This window comes from Schistocerca nitens, chromosome 2 (assembly GCF_023898315.1).
Source record: "Schistocerca nitens isolate TAMUIC-IGC-003100 chromosome 2, iqSchNite1.1, whole genome shotgun sequence".
Taxonomy (NCBI): domain Eukaryota; kingdom Metazoa; phylum Arthropoda; class Insecta; order Orthoptera; family Acrididae; genus Schistocerca; species Schistocerca nitens.
In genome coordinates, this window is record NC_064615.1 from 128,006,636 (window position 1) to 128,031,696 (window position 25,061).

The window sequence follows — 25,061 nt, forward strand, 5'->3', positions numbered from 1 at the left end:
GAATCGGGCCTCCGGTCGCGTAGGCCGTTCGCCGGGTGCAAATATTTCGATTTGACGCCACTTCGGCGACTTGGGCGTCGATGGGATGAAATGACCTCTTTCGAGGTTACGTCGCGTAGTTTGTATCGCATGTCGAATACCGCTACCAATGCTTGGATGTTGCAGCATGGGGTGCAGCTTTTTCTTCCTCTGCATAAACTTAGTTTTGCAACAGCGCGGCAAGTGACTTAGCTTCAGGTTTCTTGAGTAAAACACACATGCGAATACCATTCTCTGCGTGGTCGGACGAAATGTTTAATTTCTTTGGACACTTTCAAATTATAAGAAAGACTGGTAAACGCACGTCCAGAGGCGAGAAAGAGATACAGGCATTGTAAAGATCTTGAAGACTCGAGAATGATCTTCATGACTGGGTTTCAGAAATTCCTTGCGGATGAATATACAAGATTTTCGAAATACTTCTACAGGTAGTTCGGGGACGCATTTTGAAATATGACCACAATTTGTCTGCTAATTTCTGCTTCGCTCAGATTACCAGTCTCAATTTCCACTCTTAGCCCATTGCAAATTCTTCGAAGAACGCGGAGTGAGTTACTCGGTTTTGAAGTATGATAATAACTAGGACCAATAACGAAATGCTCACCACCTCTTCATCAAGGTCTGATATAAGACTCGCATACAATATTTACATTGGTTGTACATACATCACTCGCATCACGATGTGGTCCTATCAGTGCCATGGAATGTCTCGCCAAAAGCCAATTATATATGAAACAGGTAACATTCATGCCTCCAGACAACTTTCCTGACGTTGGCTACTTACATCGCGTAAGTTCGTAGAAGTTATGATGTAAACTTACTTAACGTTGTTCCCTGAGTTTTATTCGTGGCCCCAAAGAAAAATACACTAGTATATTAATACGTGGTATTAATCATAGCTAACACTTGGTTCAAGAATCATGAAATAAGGTTGTATACATGAAAGTACCCTGGAGATACTAAAAGGTTTCAGATAGATTATATAATAGTACGACAGAGATTTAGGAACCAGATTTTAAATTGTAAGACATTTCCAGGGGCAGATGTGGACTCTGACCACAATCTATTGGTTATGAACTGTGGATTAAAACTGAAGAAACTGCAAAAAGATGGGAATTTAAGGAGATGGGACTTGAATAAACTGAAAGAACCAGAGGTTGTACAGAGTTTCAGGGAGAGCATAAGGGAACAATTGACAGGAATGGGATAAAGAAATACAGTAGAAGAAGAATGGGTAGCTTTGAGGAATGAAATACTGAAGGCAGCAGAGGATCAAGTAGGTACAAAGACGAGGGCTAGTAGAAATCCTTGGGTAACAGAAGAGATACTGAATTTAATTTGTGAAAGGAAAAAATACAAAAATGCAGCAAGTGAAGCAGGCGAAAAGGAATACAAACGTCTCAAAAATGAGATCGACAGGAAGTGCAAAATGGCTAAGCAGGGATGGCTAGAGGACAAATGTAAGGATGTAGAGGCTTATTTCATAAGGGGTAAGATAGATACTGCCTACAGGAAAATTAAAGAGACCTTTGGAGAAAAGAGAACCACTTGCATGAATATAAGAGCTCAGATGGAAACCCAGTTCTAAGCAAAGAAGGGAAAGGAGAAAGGTGGAAGGAGTATATAGAGGGTCTATACAGCGGCGATATTCTTGAGGACAATATTATGGAAATCGAAGAAGATGTAGATGAAGATGAAATGAGAGATACGATACTGCGTGAAGAGTTTGACAGAGCACTGAAAGACCTGAGTCGAAACAAGGCCCCGGGAATAGGCAACATTCCATTAGAACTACTGACAGCCTTGGGAGAGCCATTCCTGACGAAACTCTACCATCTGGTGAGCAAGATGTATGAAACCGGCGAAATACCTCAGACTTCAAGAAGAATATAATAATTCCAATCTCAAAGAAAGCAGGTGTTGACAAATGTGAAAATTACCGAACTGCCAGTTTAATAAGTAACAGCTGCAAAATAGTAACGCGAATTCTTTACAGACGAATGGAAAAACTGGTAGAAGCCGACCTCGGGGAAGATCAGTTTGGATTCCGTAGAATGTTGGAACACTTGAGGCAATACTGACCCTACGACTTATCTTAGAAGAAACATTAAGGAAAGGCAAACCTGCGTTTCTAGCATTTGTAGACTTAGAGAAAGCTTTTGTCAGTGTTGTCTTGAATACTCTCTTTCAAATTCTGAAGGTGGCAGGGGTAAAATACAGGGAGCGAAAGGCTATTTACAATTTGTACAGAAAGCAGATGGCAGCGGTATGAAAGGGAAGCAGTGCTTGGGAAGGGAGTGAGACACGGTTGTAGCTTATCCCCGATGTTATTCAGTCTGTATATTGAGCAAGCAGTAAAGGAAACAAAAGAAAAATTTGGAGTGGGTATTAAAATCCATGGAGAAGTATAATTTTGAGGTTCGCCGATGACATTGTAATTCTGTCAGATACAGCAAAGGACCTGGAAGAGCAGTTGAACGGAATGGACACTGTCTTGAAAGAAGGATATAAGATGAACATCAACAAAAGCAAAACGAGGATAATGGAATGTAGTCGAATTAAGTCGGGTGATGCTGAGGGAATTAGATTAGGAAATGAGACACTTAAAGTAGTAAAGGAGTTTTGCTATTTGGGGAGCAAAATAACTGATGATGGTCGAAGTAGAGAGGATATAAAATGTAGACTGGCAGTGGCAAGGATAGCGTTTCTGAAGAAGAGAAATTTGTTAACATCGAGTATAGATTTAAGTGTCAGAAAGTCGTTTCTGAAAGTATTTGTATGGAGTGTAGCCATGTATGGAAGTGAAACACGGACGATAAATAGTTGGGACAAGGAGAGAATAGAAGCTTTCGAAATGTGGTGCTACAGAAGAATGCTGAAGATTAGATGGGTAGATCACATAACTAATGAGGAGGTATTGAATAGAATTGGGGAGAAGAGGAGTTTGTGGCACAACTTGACTAGAAGAAGGGATCGGTTGGTAGGACATGTTCTGAGGCCTCAAGGGATCACCAATTTAGTACTGGAGGGCAGCGTGGAGGGTAAAAATCGTAGAGGGAGACAAAGAGATGAATACACTAAGCAGATTCAGAAGGATGTAGGCTGCATTAGGTACTGGGAGATGAAGAGGCTTGCACAGGATAGAGTAGCATGGAGAGCTGCATCAAACCAGTCTCAGGACTGAAGACAACAACAACAACAACAACAACAACAACATCTGTTCTTTCGGATATGTCCGAAAGAACAGACATCACGCATTAATATAATTGATTCGCATAGATAGGCAACGTATCAAAATGGTTCAAATGGCTCTGAGCACTATGGGACGTCACGTCTGAGGTCATCCATATCCTAGACTTAGAACTACTTAAACCTAACAAACTTAAGGACAGCACACACACATCCATGCGCGAAGCAGGATTCGAACCTGCGACTGTAACAGCAGCACGGTTCCGGACTGACGCGCCTAGAACCGCCTGGCCACAACGGTCGGTGGAATAAACACTGTGCCATGGGTGGCGCAGGTGATTAACGCAATTGTCTAGTAAGCACGAGATCTCAGTCATGCAGACTATTTTCACTCGTCGCCGCCGATTCCGTGTAGTGTCCCAACGCAATTGACATCACCAATCCCTTTCCTTTCTCCCCCCTCCCCCCCTCAACCTTCAATTTACACATGAAATATACTACGCCAGGCGGGTTGTTTGGTCTTAGATATTCGGTCTTCATGCTACTCGTGCGAAATCAGGCCGGGTGGCTAGTTCGGTTATATGTAAATCAAGCTGATACAGGCGGGCGTTGTGACAGAGCTGTTCTAGGCGCTTCTGTCCGGAACCGCGCTGCTGCTATGGTCGCAGGTTCGAATCCTTCCTCGGGCATGGATGTGTGTGATGATGTCTTTAGGTTAGTTAGGTTTAAGCAGTTCTAAGTCTAGAGGACTGATGACCTCAGATGTTAAGTTCCATTGTGCTTAGAGCCATTTGAACCATGCTGATACACTCCCGAATGTGTGTGTGACCCAACACAAACATTTACGCATTTATTCTTTGACGTTAGATCGTCAGGCTAGGTCACATGTAGATCTAACACATGCAAAGCCGATAGACCCTGATAAACAGTAGTGACGATATGTCCGCAATGATTGTATTGTACGAAATTAGACATGTGATAATGACCTTCATGGGACTGTGGGGCTGCTTTGCTATCAGTGGGCACATACATGCTTTGCATGTGTTGCGAAAGTTAATCATCCCGAACTGTACAGCCCTGTATTCCTAACGCACGTCAGAAAGTGTGATGCGATTCTGATTTTGATTCGGAGCGTTATGAATACGGAGGGAAAAGAGGTAGATGACGTGAGACTATTCAATGCATTATGTGGAGACTAGCCCTTGCGCGATGTATGACCGTAAGCAGTGCATCCTGGGGAAAAAATGCAGAAGCATTAAATTAACATCTTTTATAGCAGAACGAGTTAGCGAACACAATAGATTTACAACGGGGCTTGATGGTGGGCAAAACCGACAAAGCCCAGTTTCCCCTGGTATATTTATATTGCTATCCCGAAGGCGACGATGACGGCGTAACGTTACATAATGTGGAACATAAAAGACGGCCTTGGTCTTTGAAGCAACTGGAAATCTTATGAAGTGACGAATCGCTATCCGTGATGCGGCACTCTGATTGCTGTATTCGATCCAGCGAGTGGTTGCGAGCCTTTATTTACGTGATTTTTGTGAGGCAACAGAGAAAGTCCGTGAAAGTCTCGTGATTGTTTGTCTAGGTTTGAGCCTGGACACTGTGCTCAGAAGGGAAGTGGCGCAAATTTGTATGAAATAATTATTGACAATAAGGTGTTTCCTATACGGTGTCAATATCTAGTATTTTCTGAATAAAAACACTATATCTAGCGGTAAAATCTAACAGTCGTACGTGGAACTGCAGTAATACGCGGGTATTTTAGTACATCAGCTAAAATTGTGGAAAGATAAGCTCCTCGTATGCGTGACACAGATTTAGATCCGAGTTCGCGTGAAACAGTGCTGCCTTGGCCTCTTTACTTCATGTAGCACGCAAGGAGACAAGGACCGAGCATAATTCTCATTTAAAACGACTCGTTTCCATTCTACATCTTTCCGCTGATCTCCTCCTTTACGAGGAACGCGTGACTAATCGTACCATTTAGCGATGAATAGGGTGCTGAAAACTCTGACCTACTAGCTTTGTAGCAGTCGACCTGTGGAGGGGCTCCCATTCACGTGGCGGAAACATCAGCACGACATCCATTGTATTGTATTCCTGTATCAGTTTTACATTGACACTGATGTAGTGTATTGTAAGAGCTCCCTAGAATAGGTCGTGTGCCGTAGAATTGAAGCCAGCTACATGTCTGTAAGTGAGAAATTTCTGTGTGTACTATAGGTACAGTCCAACTTGACACTGCAGGCAGAGAATGCTTCGAGCGCCCGGAAGGGTGTCTACGTATTAAGTTATCTGACGATGGTCTAAGAAGCCGAAAGGTGGTTCATAACTAACTTTTAATCTTACTGTGGAACATTAAGACAGCGTATTTAAGTTTCTAGTAATTCACATTACTATTTTTTGAAATGTAAAGTATAACAGCCTCAAAAATTAATCAGTGATTCAGCACAATATGAAATTGATTTTATTGTCGGGTTACTGCAGCATGTACATAACGTTAAGGATGTCTCTTAACATTTCTGCCGTCACACTAGCACATAAATAGAAGTAAATAATGGTACGGAACAAAACTTGATATTGTTACTTGTTTAAATAATTATTGACATTTTTCTCATTACTAACAACTTCAGAGTCGCAACTGCATTCAGGATCTTTATCTGACAAGTGACTTGCATTTACACCATCCTTGGATTTGTAGATATTGTCCGTGAAAAGCATTTTCCAGGCAGGAACACCACGCATGCATTGTTTACGTGTATATTTCCTGAGGTACAGAGGTGCCCAGAATTAAAGTAACAAATTCTGTGAAATTCACGATATAATCATACAGACTGTCAACAGATGTCGTTGCGATCGTGTTCTGCACGGAAGATGGCATTCCGATCAACGGACAACCACGCCAGCAATGAGGTCAGGGCATCGATCAAGCGGGGTAGTGCTTGCACAATCGCTGTGTACAGAGTCACAGACGGTGCAGTATGGCACAAGAAGACTTCTACAGACCCTCTGCTGTGGAGGGCCATAGGACGAATGGAAGCAGGAGAGTCCCAAACTGATGTGGCCCGATGGCATAATGTGAATTATTCTGTTGTTTCTCGGATGAGGCGACAGTTTATAGAGACCGAAACCGTATCCAGGAGACCAGACAACAGAAATAGTGGAGCGTTATTTGGCTGTAAGAGCACGACTGTACCGCCTTAGTTACTGCACTGCAACTGGCAACTGACCACGCAGCATCCCCTGGACGTGTTGTATCGAGGCAAATGGTGTACAGAAGGCTTCAGCAGAGTGGTCTTTATTGTTGGAGACCTGCTGTCTACCTTTGCCGTGTCTTCACAGAAGGGAACGTCTAGAGTAGAGCCGTCAACGTTCCACCTGGACGGTCGAACAATGGGCTAATTTTCTTATCACAGATGAGTCCTGATTTGGTCTGAAGAGTGATTCTCGACGGATTCGCATCTGGAGGGCACGTGAAACACGATTTCGGGACCCAAATACTGTGGAAAGAGACGGATATCGAGGAGGATCCCTAATGGTGTGGGCAGGGATTATGTTTACCACTCGAACACCTCTTCATGAAACTGTGCAGGTGAATCAGCAAGATTTAGTTGCTGTCAGGTTCCGTGAGGATGTCTTGGGATCTCGTGCGCGGTTGTTGCGAGGTGCTGTGGGCCCAGACTACATATTGACGGACGATAATTCTCGACCTCATAGAGCACGGATGGCTGGTGTTTTTTTGGAAGCGGAAGGCATTGCCTGCTGGCTCTCCCGATTTGAATCCAATAGAGCATGTCTGGGATGCACTAGGGAGACGGGTTGCATCATGTCAGCGTCCACCAACCACTCTCCAAGACTGTGGGCAGCTCTGCAAGAAGAATGGTCGTTGTTGCCTCAACATGAGATTGATGACATAATTCACATCATGTCCTGTCATTGTCAGGCCTGTATTGGTGCCAGAGATAGTCACACCCCATACTGATCACATTAACCAGTTGTCAGATTGTGTGTGCAAATCCGTTAAGTTGAAAAAAAAAAGACGAACATCATTTTTGTCAACCGTTCTGCATGTTGCAGTTGACTGCATTGTTTTCTTTACAATGTTTCTACTTTATTATCACCTCTTAATACTGATTTGTGGCAAAATAAATGCAACCTTGCAGAATTTCCGTTTGTTGCTTTAATTTAGGACAGCAGCGTAGCTTCATTAGCGAGAATCTGAAATTAGACTGTAAGGTGGCATGGTCTCCTGACCTTCTTTTCTTACATATTCCATCCTCACAATCGTATTCTGCACACCAAGACGCTTCAATCGAACCCAAGCTCGATAAGGTAGAGTCAGTTTTGTATGAATTCATGTAAGCGATATGCAAATCTAATAGGTAAATCACAAGTGGGCACTGGGGTTGAAAGAGTCAAGGCTGTTGTACACAACATGACGGCCACAGGAATTTTCGTTCTAAAGAGGAAATCAGCCCGCTGGGAAGACCGTCCCTTCAGAGGGCTAAATTAACAACATACCTACTTCGGCCGAAGCGACCGCCCAGAGAGAAGACAGCTTTTGCCAGAGCGAAGGGATAACGGCCCCTGTGTTTGACTTAAAAGCAGATTCTGCAACATTGTGTGGGAGTGCCCAGAAGACTCATTTTTTCACGCACCGACTGCGTAGTTATGGAGTTCTCACCGGAGGACAGTATATGCCTAACGGAGATGCTACAGATTTCCGCATTGGTCGACTTAAACGAAACGTCATTCTCCCGTTTAAAAGAGCAACGCTGATTGGCGGAATATTTCTGACGCAAAGAGTCAGAGGAGTGAGGGAAGGCAGTGAATGATATACCCTTGCAACTTTTCCAGAAAAAAGGGACCGTTCCGTTGTCGCTCTTGGAGCAGGAACACGTAACGAGAGCGAGTGCGCTCGTACGTGTGCGGAAAAGAGCGAGGAACGAAGTCGCTCTTCAGTATTTCACTGGGAGAGTACCTCTGTCGTTAGCGAATTGGAGTGACACTCTATATTGAGTCGAGCGTTGTTCACTGTGTTGGCCGCCACACTTATTGTGCAATGTGAACACAGAGTACTAGTTAAACGCCTGCGAACGAGTATTCACTGGCATCGCGGTGGACTGGTTATTTGACCGGTGTACCACGCCAGTAGTTAGACTAGGGGCGGATGGGAGTAAAACAAAATGGTTCAAATGGCTCTGAGCACTATGGGACTCAACTGCTGAGGTCATAAGTCCCCTAGAACTTAGAACTACTTAAACCTAACTAACCTAAGGACAACACACACATCCATGCCCGAGGCAGGATTCGAACCTGCGACCGTAGCGGTCGCGCGGTTCCAGACTGTAGCGCCAGAACCGCTCGGCCACCAGCGGCCGGCGCGGATGGGAGTCCTTGAGTTCATCAAGGCGTAGGGAGAGTTTGATTGGCGAAGGTCAATCCAGATAGAAAGAAAGAATTGTTTTATTTGTCAGCAGCGAGCGACACAGGCAACAGCCATCGCAGCTCACGGTATTGTGCGCTACAGCGTATGCGAGCCCCACCTGTCCTCCCTAACAGTACACTCCACTACATTTCTCACGCGACAGCCTTGACCGTTCCTAGAAAAGTTATCAAAGTTGCGTAGGCACGGCTATCATGCTGCCGAGTAAATAACATTCTGAAAGAAAAGGGAGAACATAACCTTCCCATAGTTTGTAGAATAATAGCATTCCTATAAATAAGAGGCAATCTACTGTTCAGAAAAGAACCCAGAAATTTATTATCATTTTATAAGAAAAGTCTCACGTGATCTCTCAGAATTTTTTTTGTAATAAATAATATTTTTCGTTCATTTAATGTTTTTCTTACACTAACTAGCAATACTCCCGTACCCAACCATTCCACTAGTTATGTAAGAATATGCAGGGTGTTACAAAAAGGTACGGCCAAACTTTGAGGAAACATTCCGCACACACAAATAAAGAAAAGATGTTATGTGGTCATGTGTCCGGAAACGCTTAATTTCCATATTAGAGCTCATTTTAGTTTCGTCAGTATGTACTGTACTTCCTCGATTCACCGCCCCATGTGTGGGCTGACGAGAATCCGCACGCAATTGTGCAATCACGTCATCAACACAGATTTTCTGTGAACGTTTGGGCAGGCATTGTTGATGTCTTGATTGGGCCCCATGTTCTTCCACCTACGCTCAATGGCGCACGTTATCATGATTTCATACGGGATGCTCTACCTGTGCTGCTAGAACATGTGCCTTTACAAGTACGACACAACATGTGGTTCATGCACGATGGAGCTCCTGCACATTTCAGTCGAAGTGTTCGTACGCTTCTCAACAACAGATTCGGTGACCGATGGATTGGTAGAGGCGGACCAATTCCATGGCCTCCACGCTCTCCTGACCTCAACCCTCTCGACTTTCATTTATGGGGCCATTTGAAAGCTCTTGTCTACGTAACCCCGGTACCAAATGTAGAGACTCTTCGTGCTCGTATTGTGGACGGCTGTGATACAATACGCCATTCTCCAGAGCTGCATCAGCGCATCAGGGATTCCATGCGATGGAGGGTGGCTGCATGTATTTTCGCTAACGGAGGACATTTTGAACACTTCCCGTAACAAAGTGTTTGAAGTCACGCTGGTACGTCCTGTTGCTGTGTGTTTCCATTCCACGATTTATGTGATTTGAAGAGAAGTAATAAAATGAGCTCTAACATGAAAAGAAAGCGTTTCCGGACACATGTCCACATAACATATTTTCTTTCTTTGTGTGTGAGGAATGTTTCCTGAAAGTTTGGCAGTACCTTTTGGAACACCCTGTATGTCTGGGTTCATTGGAATTGATGAATTGTCATAAAACGAAATTTTACAGTTCTCTTCCACTTGCCTGTAACTCTGAACCAATAAACAAGAAGGTTATTTCCAACAAGAATAGAAGTTTTATCTGTATCTTATTGCACCTCATTGTGTCCCTTACCATTGTTTACAGCTAATGTCTTTAATTAGCTAGGAAGTACGAACTTCAATTTTTTAGCCCTTGTAGCTGAGAATCTATAACCTCGGCATCAGCGTCAGGGTTATTGTATGATTACGTGGGTGCGTTTATGCCGGCAGCTCGTAGGTCGACGGGCGGCTCGGACGTGCTGGCGGACCTGGACAGCGACAACAGCTCGAGCAGTGTGGGAACCGGCTCGACGGGTGACCCCGGAGAGGGGGTCGTCTTCCCGCCCACCTACCTGGTGCTGTCGTTCGCGCGACACGTCCGGCCAGAGGCGCTGCGCTGGCTCGTCGACAAGATCCGCGGCAAGCGGCGGGACGGCGGCGCCGAGCTGTTCGTGCGCAGACAGCCGCTCAGGCACGGAGAGGTAACAGCTGCTTCGCTTCGGCCACTTCTTCCTCATTCCTGTCTGTGCAACTTGCTGGTGTACAGCCAGATATTTCTCACCAGACGAAATATTTATTTATTTATTTATTTATATTTATTTATGCATTTATTTTACCTGGCAAGATTAGGGCCTTCAGGCCCTCTCTCACACCTAACCAGGCATACTCAAATTGAACAAATTTCGATTTGTACAGAACATTATGGACATATCACGTGTTATACAGTATTAATGTTAAAGAAAAAAATAGAGATTATAACAATAGTACAACTATAATTATAACAATCAAAAATAATAATAATAATAAGAATAAGAATAGGCCTCCGGTATGTTCTGCAAGTCGTAAAAGGCGACGAAAAGAACAAACCACTAATAGGGCTAACCCCCATTTTAGTGTGATTAGTTGGTTCAGGACAGAACTAAAGAAGCCTCGGACAAGCGCCGTCATGGTCGGGGACGACGCTTGAACCCTATGCCCGCCCACAATCGTAACGACACTGCTAGTCAACTGGAAAATGATTTAAACCCAAATAGAGGTGTTTTGCAGGATATGCTTCCTGCAACCACCCTAGAAGGAAAACAAAGACAGAGGATGAGATGGTCAGATGAAGTTAATCGACACCTCATGTTCTGTTATTACCAAGCAACAAACCTAGGAACCAAGACAACTGGATACAAATCACAAGTATACACAAAATTTATTACCAGATACCCAGAATTAAAATTTTTAACAGAACAACGACTAGCTGATCAGTTCCGTGTAATAATATAAAATAACAGGATACCCCAGTCAGAATTAGAAAACATCAAACAACAAGTACAACAAATACTGGAACAAAATAATGTGCAATCAGAAGAAGAAGAAAATACAGTAATGGACTCAAACATCCCAGAGCAAACAAACAAAGAACAACACGCATCAATTAAACAATCAGAGGAAAACGAAATCTTAAGACAGCCCCCAGAACAAGCACAAATAGAACACGAAGTGACACATGTTAGATATAGAAGAAAAATTTCAGCTGACATATATAGAATACAAAGACACAAATACAGACATTAGACCATTCTTGCATAGACCGCCAAATAACCCACAAGTCGAAACAACAATAAAAACTATCAACACAATCATACACAACAAAATAAATGATAACACAACTATGGAAGAGTTACAACTACTGGTTTATATAGGAGCACTCACTACACTAAATATACACACTAGGCAGAGATCAGAACCAACCAACACACAGAAGAAACCCACAAAACCAGCATGGCAACACAGGCTACAGATCAGAATAGAAAAACTGAGAAAAGACACATTAAAATAGACAATCCACCAAACATATCAGACATGGAACACTTCTGGAGCAACATATGGTCCAACCCAGTACAACATAACAGGCATGCACGGTGGATACAAGCAGAAACAGACACATACAAGATGATACCACAAATGCCTGAAGTGATAATTTTGCAACATGAAGTCACCCAAGCAATTAATTCTACTCACAATTGGAAAGCCCCTGGAAAAGATAAAATAGCAAATTTTTGGCTAAAGAAGTTCACCTCAACACATTCACATCCAACTAAATTATTTAAGAGTTACATTGCAGACCCATACATATTCCCTGATACACTTACACATTGAATAACTTATCTGAAACCTAAAGATCAAGCAGACACAGCAAACCCAGCTAAATATCGCCCCATAACATGCCTACCAACAATCTACAAAATATTAACTTCAGTCATTACACAGAAATTAATGACACATACAACACAGAACAAAATTATAAATGAAGAACAAAAAGCCTGTTGCAAAGGAGCACGAGCATGTAAAGAGCAACTGATAATAGATGCAGAAGTGACATATCAAGCTAAAACTAAACAAAGGTCGCTACACTACGCATACATTGATTACCAAAAAGCTTTTGATAGCGTACCCCACTCATGGTTACTACAAATATTGGAAATATACCAAGTAGATCCTAAATTGATACAGTTCCTAAAAATAGTAATGAAAAATTGGAAAACCACACTTAATATCCAAACAAATTCAAATAATATCACATCACAGCCAATACAGATTAAGCGTGGAATATACCAAGGAGACTCATTAAAAGTCCTTTCAAGTTCTGCCTTGCTCTGAACCCACTACCCAACATGCTAAATAATACAAATTATGGATACAATATTACTGGAACATACCCACACAAAATCACACATTTGCTATACATGGATGATCTGAAACTACTGGCAGCAACAAATCAACAACTCAACCAATTACTAAAGATAACAGAGGTATTCAGCAGTGATATAAATATGACTTTTGGAACGGACAAATGTAAGAAAAATAGCATAGTCAAGGGAAAACACACTAAACAAGAAGATTACATATTGGATAACCACAGCGACTGCATAGAAGCGATGGAAAAAACGAATGTCTATAAATATCTAGGATACAGACAAAAAATAGGAATAGATAATACAAATATTAAAGAAGAACTAAAAGAAAAATATAGACAAAGACTAACAAAAATACTGAAAACAGAATTGACAGCAAGAAACAAGACAAAAGCTATAAATACCTATGCTATACCAATATTGACCTACTCATTTGGAGTAGTGAAATGGAGTAACACAGACCTAGAAGCACTCAATACACTTACACGATCACAATGCCACAAATATAGAATACATCACAGATACGAAGAAAGTAAATTGGAAAAAGAAAACACTACATGGCAAGCACCCGTATCATCTAACACAGCCACACATCGATCAAGACGCATCCAACACATGGCTAAGAAAAGGCAATATATACAGTGAGACGGAAGGATTCATGATTGCAATACAGGATCAAACAATAAACACCAGATATTACAGCAAGCATATTATTAAATATCCCAATACCACAACAGATAAATGCAGACTTTGCAAACAATAAATAGAAACAGTAGATCACATCACAAGCGGATGTACAATACTCGCAAATACAGAATACCCCAGAAGACATGACAATGTAGCAAAAATAATACATCAACAGCTTGCCTTACAACATAAACTTATAAAACAACACGTTCCCACATACAAGTATGCACCACAAAATGTACTGGAGAATGATGAATACAAATTATAATGGAACAGAACAATTATAACAGATAAAACAACACCACATAACAAACCTGACATCATACTCACCAATAAAAAGAAGAAATTAACACAACTAATCGAAATATCCATACCGAACACAACGAATATACAAAAGAAAACAGGAGAAAAAATTGAAAAATACATCCAACTGGCTGAGGAAGTCAAGGACATGTGGCATCAGGATAAAGTTGACATTATACCAATTATACTATCAACTACAGGAATCATACCACACAATATCCACCAGTACATCAATGCAAAACAGCTACATCCAAACTTATATATACAACTACAGAAATCTGTAATTATTGATACATGTTCAATTACCCGAAAGTTCCTAAATGCAATATAACACATACCGTACAGTTAAAAGGAAGTGACACTTGATCAAGGTCCGCGTCACTTTCCATTTTTAACCAGACTTAACGTCTGAGAAAGGAAAGAAATAATAACAATAGTAGTAGTAGTAGTAGTAGTAGTAGTAGTAGTCATGACTATGTATATGAAAGTAAACATATTTTTCGTTTGTGAATGTCAGTCCTATTGCTAGTTGGGAATTTTCTCGTTATGTTCTTGCAGCTTGTGAGTTATTCTCATCGAGCAGATACATAAGACGACAGAATGGGGTGAAAGAGATCTAGAATAGGTAGCTAGGTTAGAGGAATAGAAATAGAATGGTAAAATTCGAAGCTATGATGGAGAGGAGAAAGGAAGAGATGAGAGGGGCACAACAATGGTGGCTATACCGTACTTAACATGTAAGTTTTGAGTTAAATATTCACCACGTCTCTTAAAAGAGAGCACTGCTTGCTTATGAGAGCTCTAGAGTAGAAATACGCTGCGCAACATAATTAAAGGATAACTTTATCGAGACCCCGTAGTTGTCTCCCACCGAAACGTAAAAGTTTGAAATTTGGCTCCAAGACGCCTATAACCTTCGTCTGTAATGACGCGAAGTCTCTCATGCTACCATGCTACCCTCTGCTCGACGACGCTTTAAACAGCAAGGTGTCGACGCATGCAAAAAAAAGGCCGCAGGTCAGAAGTTCATGTGGCATATAAAGTGGGTCAGTGATACAACATCGAATAAATTGCGGTTGGAACAACTGGAGGAAAATGAGTGCAGTGTTGTGTGACAAGAAGGTCAGCATTGGGTTGAAAGGGAAAGTGTACAAGTCGGTGGTAAGGCCTGCTATGATATACGGGGCCCGGGAAAGGAAGATGGAAGTGGCGGAAATGAGGATGCTGAGGTGGATGTGTGGGGTAACAAGGAAGGACAGAATTACAAATAAATCTGTTAGAGGAGCTGTGAAAGTGGGACCCATGGGGAAAAAGATAAAAGAGAGCAGACTAAGGTGGTATGGACACTTACAGAGAAAAGGGGAAGAGTATATCGGAAACAAAGTTGAAGATATGAAGATTGAAGGAGCGAGAAGGAGAGGAAGGCCGAAGATGAGGTGGAAGGATAAGATATCCGGGGACCTAAGGTAGAAAGGATGGAAGAAGTGGGTCAATGATGTCCCACTGGCACCAAATTTCACTACAGTTCTACTTAAAGCCACCGCAAACGTGTCGCAGACCAGAAGGTCGTCACACCCCCTTTTATCCATATTTCACCTCTTCTTGTGACGCCTATGCGATGGAGGTTGGAATCGCGACGCCGTTTCTTATGAGCCCCGGAGGGGGTGCATAAAGGGCATTAATGAACCCACCCCTTAGTTCGGAACACATTTCCCCATCAAAAACAACAGGTTGCAATGCGATGAGCAGCAGAAAGACGTTCTTCAAAATCTTTAATACTGCTGACAGCTCCCTGACGCTCAAACCCTTTGAAATCTGGATTCACAGGACAGGCCGGATCAGGTTGTGCAAAGAGGCCCAAATCAGTTGCTGCTAGTTGCACAAACATAAAAACTTTATTTGCTAAAAACACTTAATCACACATGCCATTAAAGTAATTCAGAAACAATACGGTTGAAAGCCAGAACACAAGTTATTAAAATTGCGTTAAGAAATACACACGGCGGAAGGCCTTAGTTACAAGATAAGAGAACTGAGGGCTTAAGGCCTGGATAACAGGAACTCCAGTAAGAATATTTTTAAAAATATTTCAAATAAAGGCCTTTCAAATTTTAATTTAAGTAGGCTCAATGCCTTATCTAAGAACATTTCACATAAATTCGGCTGGAGGCCACACACTGAACATAGAACAACTCAAGGCTTAAGGCCTGGGTAGCAAAATTAAGATAGAAGAGAAAATTTTCAAATGATTTTTTTCTTAACTTCAGACGGCTGAAGGTCGTATCTTAAAATATTTCACATAAGGTTCAGCTGAAGGCCACATACTGAACACTAAAACAAACTAAATTAATACACGGATGAAGGCCTCGCACAGTACTAAAGAAAATCACAATCCCAAACAACAGAACAGTGGTGCTCAGAAATTTTCCAAGGGTCAGCCTGGGGAGGAAACCCTAACAACAGTTCAGGTGAGACAGGCAGCCACGTGTAACACTAAATAATCGGACGGCTGATGAACCAACGAACAACCTAATCAGTTCCCTTTAACCCTTTCAACGGCACGACAGCCGAAAATATCAGCGACGACGAAGATCGCAGCAACGCTATGTCTTCAAATGTTGGCGTCTAAATACAGCCAAGGCACAATAACCACTCAAAAATATGAACAAACACAAAGGGCTGTCGAACGGCACGCCGTGCCGGACAGCATCAACATGGCGAGGAAACATACACTCACTGCTCTGTCCCAACCGACCGACTGCATACTCCAGTACGCAGACATCACTGATAACTGCTCAGTGGAAATCACACAAGCTACACACAGTTCCACGTAAACACTTGCACCAAGAACTGCGACAATACTAAAACCAGTCACTGTGGAACAACAAGGAGAAACCACAAGTCGACATACACAGTTTCCATAAGCGATCGGTGACCAAATACACATCATCTGATGAGACGACCGACCGTACGACCAACTAACGTCGTTCTCACTCAAGTTATGTGTGTCGGCAACGGTCGGGCAAGTCTTGGCTGTCCGGAGCTCATTGCAGCTCCAACCCGACTCAACTCGATGTCCGTTCGGAACTCGGAGACACGACGACCCGGGCACACTGGCTCGGACCCAACCATGCAGAGGGATCACTTGGCCACTCGCCACCCGACATCTCTGCACAAGGAAGGAACCGACCCACGTCCGGCAAGATGACCAACTGACGAGGCCCAGAAACGGTCAAAAGACCAAATACAGACAACCGGTTCTAGGCGCTACAGTCTGGAACCGCGCGAGCGCTACGGTCGCAGGTTCGAATCCTGCCTCGGGCATGGGTGTGTGGGATGTCCTTAGGTTAGTTAGGTTTAAGTTGTAGGGTACTGATGACGTTAGAAGTTAAGTCCTATAGTGCTCAGAGCCATTGGAACCATTTGAAGACCAAATACACGTCGCCCGATAAAACGACCGACCGAACGACCAGCCAACGGTCGTTCCCGTTCCAGTCTCCTTCCGTCGGACAGTGCATGTGTGTCGCCAGTGGTCGGCGAGTACTGGTTGTCCGGACCTAACGGGCGCTCCGTCCTCGACTGAACTCCCGACAGACGACGACCCGGAAATACTAACGGTCGCTCTAGAGAGAGTAAGACAGTGCACGTATCGATAAGCGCTGCTGCTGCCACTCACTGGCAGGGAAGTCAGCAACTTAGTGACGCCAGTAATTCGAATAAGAAACGAGGCGACAGTTCCGTAAAGACAAGCTGTCGAGTAAGAAACGGCATTAACACAAGCCGCGCACGGCTCACCCTTCTCTAAGGACATAGTGAGACGGCAACCCCACTGGATGTGATCTCGCCGCTTTGGAGTGCAGTGCGACCGCAATTTTTGCTCTGGTATACAGGATTCCTATAGTGTGTTCAAAACAATTGGACGAAATTCGAACGTGATCCGAAACAGCACAGGGTCTATCACTTTTTCAGTGATCCTGTTTCACGGCCTCCTGTGGCGTGTTGATGGTGGGGTGCGATATTGACAGATCCGTGAAAAAAAATGTAAAGGGTTCTCTGAGGCTAGTGATTCCACCCTTTACATCAGAGTGAAAATTGCGGTCACACTGCACTCCAAAGGGCGAGATCATATCCAATGGGGGGTTGCCGTTTCACGATGTCCTTAGAGAAGGGTTCAAGCGCCAGGCAGCTCTCAGCAGTATCAAAAATTGCCAAGACTGTCTTTCTGTTGATCATCACATTGCAACCTGTTGTGTTTGACCAGGAGATGTGTCAAGAACGTCTTTACGTTGCTCATCGCATTGCAACCTGTTCCTTTCGACCGGGAAATGTGTGGGAATCAACGTTCCGATGAAAGGGGTGGGTTAATTGACGCCCTTTGACACCTCCTGACGCCATTCCATGTCGATTGTGAGCGGAAGTCTATCAGAAATGTTTTCTACGGTGACTCATAACAAACGGCGTTATTTCAACGCTGGGCGTCGTGGTTCTAACCTCCATCGTAGAGGCGTCAAAAGAAGGGATGAAATGTGGGTAAGAGAATGTACTGTATGTCGACTTTTCAGGCATGTGACACGTTTACCGTGGCGTTAGGCAGAATAGGGTGAAATTTTATTGCCAATGGGATATCATTAACCCATTTCACACGTCACATGAACCTATGACCTCCGACCTCTTTTTCCACATGAGTCGACACCTTGCTATTTTGAAGAGTCGTCGAGCCGGATAGTAGCAACGCAGGGCGCCACGCCTTTGCACTACTACAGAAGAAGGTTGTAACCACCTCAGAGCCAAATTGCAAACTTTAGTTTTTCAATGAGAGCCAACTAAGGGGTTTCGAAAAAGTGATCCCTTAATTCTGTCGCGCAGTGTAGTATGCAGTCATGCTGAACTCACAGCTCTCACATAAATCCTGGCATTGAAGTGAAGTGGGGTGCATGTTCCAGGCGGATATTTGGAATCAACGCAATAAGAGGGGTGTACATGGAGATCGGACACAGTGGCAAGATGGAGCTACACTATCTGAACGTTCGTATGGCAACACAATGAATGTAATTGTCTGATTTGTTGCTGAATCTACGTAAATTCCCCAATGTGTCTCCAAGGAATCATGTACCACTCGCAGTGGTGTAGAAACGGTAATGGAAATGCCGTGTGGCTAGGGCCTCCCATCAGGTAGACCGTTCGCCTGGTGCAGGTCTTTCGAGCTGACGCCACTTCAAGCGGAGAAAATCTCCGACCCAGCCGGGAATCGAACCCGGGCCGCTAGGTTTGACATTCCGTCGCGCTGACCACTCAGCTACCAGGGGCGGACGTAGAAACAGTAATAGTAAAAGTATCGCAACTGGCGGGGAAATGAGGAGATTGTCACACCTCCTCCATGGCAGTTTTAAAACCTCAAGGAACCCAACTCGAATAGTTTCCGAGCAAACGTTGAGAAAAGAACTGCATGCAATGGACCTCTAGATTCGGTGACTAGCAAAAGGCCATTGCCCACAATCTACAATACGACTACGCGCCTTCAGTGTGCCGATTTTACTCTTTCCACGTGATCCAAGACGACTAGTGCATTGTTTACGGAATGAGGTGCTTTACGCACAATTGGGCGGGTGCATTTCAGGCCGTACGTGGTTCTGTGATATTTCTGAAGATACATTTTGTAGTAAGATGTCGGGAACAACCATTCAGATACTGCGAAGGTAAACCAGGATTTTTACTCCAACATTCTTGCTGACCAATACGTCTCATCTTGAGGATGAGTATGTTGTGTACTTCCATCTTCAGACAACAGCTGTGTTCACAGGGTTACATGCATACGTTTCTGCCTTGACGAGCCCTTAATCACCCTAAAGTACCTCAACTGGCCCTCTATATCATCCGAGCTTAACCATAATGGAAATGTTAGGGATGATTTATAACCGCGGGAGGAGTGCATAAATTAACATTACCAAAATGTGGTAATCTGATCATAAGAGCAGCTTAAGCTGGATTTGACATACCTGAGGTAGCTTGTGGGCTGGCCTCCTGGTAGAATTGAGTCCATTATCAAGGATAAAGACGATATTATACGGTATTAGCTTAGTGTATAACCATGAATCATGGACCTTGCCGTTGGTGGGGAGGCTTGCGTGCCTCAACGATACAGATAACCGTACCGTAGGTGCAACCACAACTGAGGGGTATCTGTTGAGAGGCCAGACAAACGTGTGGTTCCTGAATAGGGGCAGCAGCCTTTTCAGTAGTTGCAGGGGCAACAGTCTGGATGATTGACTGATCTGGCCTTGTAACGCTAACCAAAACGGCCTTGCTGTTGTGGTACTGCGAACGGCTGAAAGCAAGGGGAAACTACGGCCGTAATTTTTCCCGAGGGCATGCAGCTTTACTGTATGATTAAATGATGATGGCGTCCTCTTCAGTAAAATATTCCGGAGGTAAAATAGTCCCCCATTCGGATCTCCAGGCGGGGACTACTCAAGAGGACGTCGTTATCAGGAGAACGAAAACTGGCGTTGTACGGATCGGAGCGTGGAATGTCAGAGCCCTTAATCGGGCAGGTAGGTTAGAAAATTTAAAAAGGGAAATGGACAGGTTAAGGTTAGATATAGTGGGAATTACTGAAGTTCGGTGGCAGGAGGAACAAGACTTTTGGTCAGGTGAATACAGGGTTATAAATACAAAATCAAATAGGGGAAATGCAGGAGTAGGTTTAATAATGAATAAAAAAAATAGGAGTGCGGTTAAGCTATTACAAACAGCATAGTGAACGCATTATTGTGGCCAAGATTGACACGAAGCCCATGCCTACTACAGTAGTACAAGTTTATATGCCAACTAGCTCTGCAGATGATGAAGAAATTGATGAAATGTATGGTGAAATAAAAGAAATTATTCAGGTAGTGAAGGGAGACGAAAATTTAATAGTCATGGGTGACTGGAATTCAACAGTAGAAAAAGGAAGAGAATGAAATGTAGTAGGTGAATATGGATTAGTACTAAGAAATGAAAGAGGAAGCCGCCTGGTAGAATTTTGCACAGAGCACAACTTAATCATAGCTAACACTTTGTTCAAGAATCATGAAAGAAGGTTGTATACCTGGAAGAACCCTGGAGATACTAAAAGGTTTCAGATAGATTATATAATGGTAAGACAGAGATTTAGGAACCAGGATTTAAATTGTAAGACATTTCCAGGGGCGGATGTGGACTCTGACCACACTCTATTGGTTATGAACTGTAGATTAAAACTGAAGAAACTGCAAAAAGGTGGGAATTCAAGGAGATGGGACCTGGATAAAATGACTAAACCAGAGGTTGTAGAGAGTTTCAGGGAGAGCATAAGGGAAAAATTGACAGGAATGGGGGAAAGAAATACAGTAGAAGAAGAATGGGTAGCTTTGAGGAATGAAGTAGTGAAGGCAGCAGAGGATCAAGTAGGTAAAAAGAAGAGGGCTAGTAGAAATCTTTGGGTAACAGAAGAGATACTGAATTTAACTGATGAAAGGAGAAAATACAAAAATGAAGTAAATGAAGCAGGCAAAAAGGAATACAAACGTGTCAAAAATGAGATCGACAGGCAATGCAAAATGGCTAAGCAGGGATGGCTGGAGGACAAATGTAAGGATGTAGAGGCTAGGGGTAAGATAGATACTGCCTACAGGAATATTAAAGAGACCTTTGGAGAAAAGAGAACCACTTGCATGAATATCAAGAGCTCAGATGGAAACCTAGTTCTATGCAAAGAAGAGAAAGCAGAAAGGTGGAAGGAGTATATAGAGGGTCTATAGAGGGGCGATGTTCTTGAGGAAAATACACTCCTGGAAATTGAAATAAGAACACCGTGAATTCATTGTCCCAGGAAGGGGAAACTTTATTGACACATTCCTGGGGTCAGATACATCACATGATCACACTGACAGAACCACAGGCACATAGACACAGGCAACAGAGCATGCACAATGTCGGCACTAGTACAGTGTATATCCACCTTTCGCAGCAATGCAGGCTGCTATTCTCCCATGGAGACGATCGTAGAGATGCTGGATGTAGTCCTGTGGAACGGCTTGCCATGCCATTTCCACCTGGCGCCTCAGTTGGACCAGCGTTCGTGCTGGACGTGCAGACCGCGTGAGACGACGCTTCATCCAGTCCCAAACATGCTCAATGGGGGACATATCCGGAGATCTTGCTGGCCAGGGTAGTTGACTTACACCTTCTAGAGCACGTTGGGTGGCACGAGATACATGCGGACGTGCATTGTCCTGTTGGAACAGCAAGTTCCCTTGCCGGTTAGGAATGGTAGAACGATGGGTTCGATGACGGTTTGGATGTACCGTGCACCATTCAGTGTCCCCTCGACGATCACCAGTGGTGTACGGCCAGTGTAGGAGATCGCTCCCCACACCATGATGCCGGGTGTTGGCCCTGTGTGCCTCGGTCGTATGCAGTCCTGATTGTGGCGCTCACCTGCACGGCGCCAAACACGCATACGACCATCATTGGCACCAAGGCAGAAGCGACTCTCATCGCTGAAGACGACACGTCTCCATTCGTCCCTCCATTCACGCCTGTCGCGACACCACTGGAGGCGGGCTGCACGATGTTGGGGCGTGAGCGGAAGACGGCCTAACGGTGTGCGGGACCGTAGCCCAGCTTCATGGAGACGGTTGCGAATGGTCCTCGCCGATACCCCAGGAGCAACAGTGTCCCTAATTTGCTGGGAAGTGGCGGTGCGGTCCCCTACGGCACTGCGTAGGATCCTACGGTCTTGGCGTGCATCCGTGCGTCGCTGCGGTCCGGTCCCAGGTCGACGGGCACGTGCACCTTCCGCCGACCACTGGCGACAACATCGATGTACTGTGGAGACCTCACGCCCCACGTGTTGAGCAATTCGGCGGTACGTCCACCCGGCCTCCCGCATGCCCACTATACGCCCTCGCTCAAAGTCCGTCAACTGCACATACGGTTCACGTCCACTCTGTCGCGGCATGCTACCAGTGTTAAAGACTGCGATGGAGCTCCGTATGCCACGGCAAACTGGCTGACACTGACGGCGGCGGTGCACAAATGCTGCGCAGCTAGCGCCATTCGACGGCCAACACCGCGGTTCCTGGTGTGTCCGCTGTGCCGTGCGTGTGATCATTGCTTGTACAGCCCTCTCGCAGTGTCCGGAGCAAGTATGGTGGGTCTGACACACCGGTGTCAATGTGTTCTTTTTTCCATTTCCAGGAGTGTAGATCCCACCAAACAAAGAGCATTGTCTTCTTTCCAATGCTATTTGGTCTTTTAGTGGATATCGGTGGTTTGCTTGGATTCACCCATGATTTACGACGCTTAGGACTCTCAAGATATATCCATTTTTCATCACCTGTCACTATTCGATGGAGAAACGACTTTCTTTCGTATCTGGTGAGCCTTTAGATTTGCTTGCTGTGTTTCATTCAGTTCATGCGGAACCCATTTTCCCACTTTCTGCACCTTTCCCATTGCTTTCAGCAGAAGAGAAACGGCTTTCTGCACCATATTCAATGGTTCCGCGAGTTCCCGTTGAGTTTGAGTATCATCTTCATCCAGTAAGGTCTGCAATTCGGTGGTTTCCCGCACTCGTCGTTTCTCATGCCAAAATCACCACCTTCGAATTTTTTGAACCACTCAAACATTGTGTTTTGCGTAGAGCATATTCGCCGAAAGCTTCGACAAGCATTCGATGCGATTCTGCAGCAGTTTCCTTCAACTAACAGAAAACCAATGCGGTCCGCAAATCGTAGTTCGTAGGCACAAAACTCGACATCTTTAATGGTTTCAAACAGATATCGATGTATGGAACTTGGGTTACTGTGTGTTGACATTCGTGATTAGCCGTTACAAAAAGCAGATGACACTGCAGACGCGATCTCACGGGCCTCACACTGACTGCTAGCACCATTTACAGGGAAATTAAGGTTTCTTACTTTTACGCCTGGTAGGTGCAATTTCAACGGCCATGGAGCGTACATGTATGGTGTGGGGCATAGGAAATTACCTGTGAGACCTTACTTCATCTCAGGCGTTCTAAATGGACATTCATACGGACACTTCCTGGCGAAAATTCTGCTGTTTCCTCTAGAGGTGGTGCCACTGGACATTCGACAGTGAATGTACCTGCAAAACGACTGTTGGACAGCTGCCTCGTCCCGTGTTGCAACGCAAATACTAAATGAAAACTTATCTGAACGTTGAATAGGACGAAATTTGTTGTCAAATGGCCTCAGAGGCCCTCCTATTTGACTCTGCATTTCTTTCTTTCTTCGGGGATTACTCAAAGATGCAGTCTATGACGAAGCTCAAACTATGCCGGACGATATGTGTCGTGGAATGGCCAGTGTATGCTCTACTATGTCATCCACTGTAATTACATCTGGTCATCTTCCTACGAACGGGGATTGCAAACGCGCCTTGAAGTCCATGGTCAACAGTTCGAACATATGCTTAAATATAGGATAAAGTTAATTTTTTGGAAGACAAAATTCATATTATGTGATTTGGATTGTTACTACATCATTGTTAGTAATTTTTTTATTTCATTTACGTGTGTGCGAAATTTCACCGCGGAGTCAAATAAGTCGACAGTATGTGTTACACATAGCTGGTAACACTGCCATTACGTGCTCACGTTCAGCATGAAACGACGTTCCGTTAACAAGAATATTTGTTTCGCGATGCACAGATGGTCACCGAAGTATTTTTATTAAAATGTTTAGTTCAACGAATGTATCCGATGTGTTACGATTTTGAGCAGTGTAGGTAGAGATAGTTGTCAGACATCACGTATTTTGCCTCTCAGAAGCACATAGCCACATACAGGAAAAAAAAAGGTCAAATCTTCCTTCTGACATTTAGATATTTAATACAGTAGTTGCTTTTTGCAAAATAGAAGGTCTCTTTATTTTTGAAGAATGAACAGTTGGTTTCTCTGTCTATCTCACGTAAATCTGGGAGGATACACAAATGTGAAATAGTTTCCCTAAGCCCTTTAAGATAGGCCAGATTCTAACCTATGTTGTATTTCAGTATACAACATCCGTAGGTGAACCTGCATCTACGTCGTAAGTTGGTTCAAGGGGAAATAAGGCGCAGGCTTACCTTACAGCATACAACAACGCAGCCTGGTCGGTGACGCCTGCTTGGCAGTGTTTGACCCGCAAATGCCGTCCCCAACCACTGTGTTCTGACATTCTAGGACATTCCTAGATTTTTTAAAGACAGGTTTTAACGTCAGTATTGACAAACGGT

At 43.9% G+C, this 25,061-nt stretch overlaps 1 protein-coding gene across 2 annotated transcripts in view; it reads left to right on the forward strand.

Annotated features, from left to right (window-relative positions):
• LOC126235821 (anoctamin-10) overlaps positions 1-25,061 on the forward strand; it is a 310,819-nt gene that overhangs the window by 116,206 nt on the left and 169,552 nt on the right. For both annotated transcript variants that reach the window (XM_049944670.1, XM_049944671.1), the window contains one exon: positions 10,354-10,604. In XM_049944670.1, the coding sequence (XP_049800627.1) occupies positions 10,354-10,604 (251 nt within the window). The remainder of the gene's footprint in view (positions 1-10,353; positions 10,605-25,061) is intronic.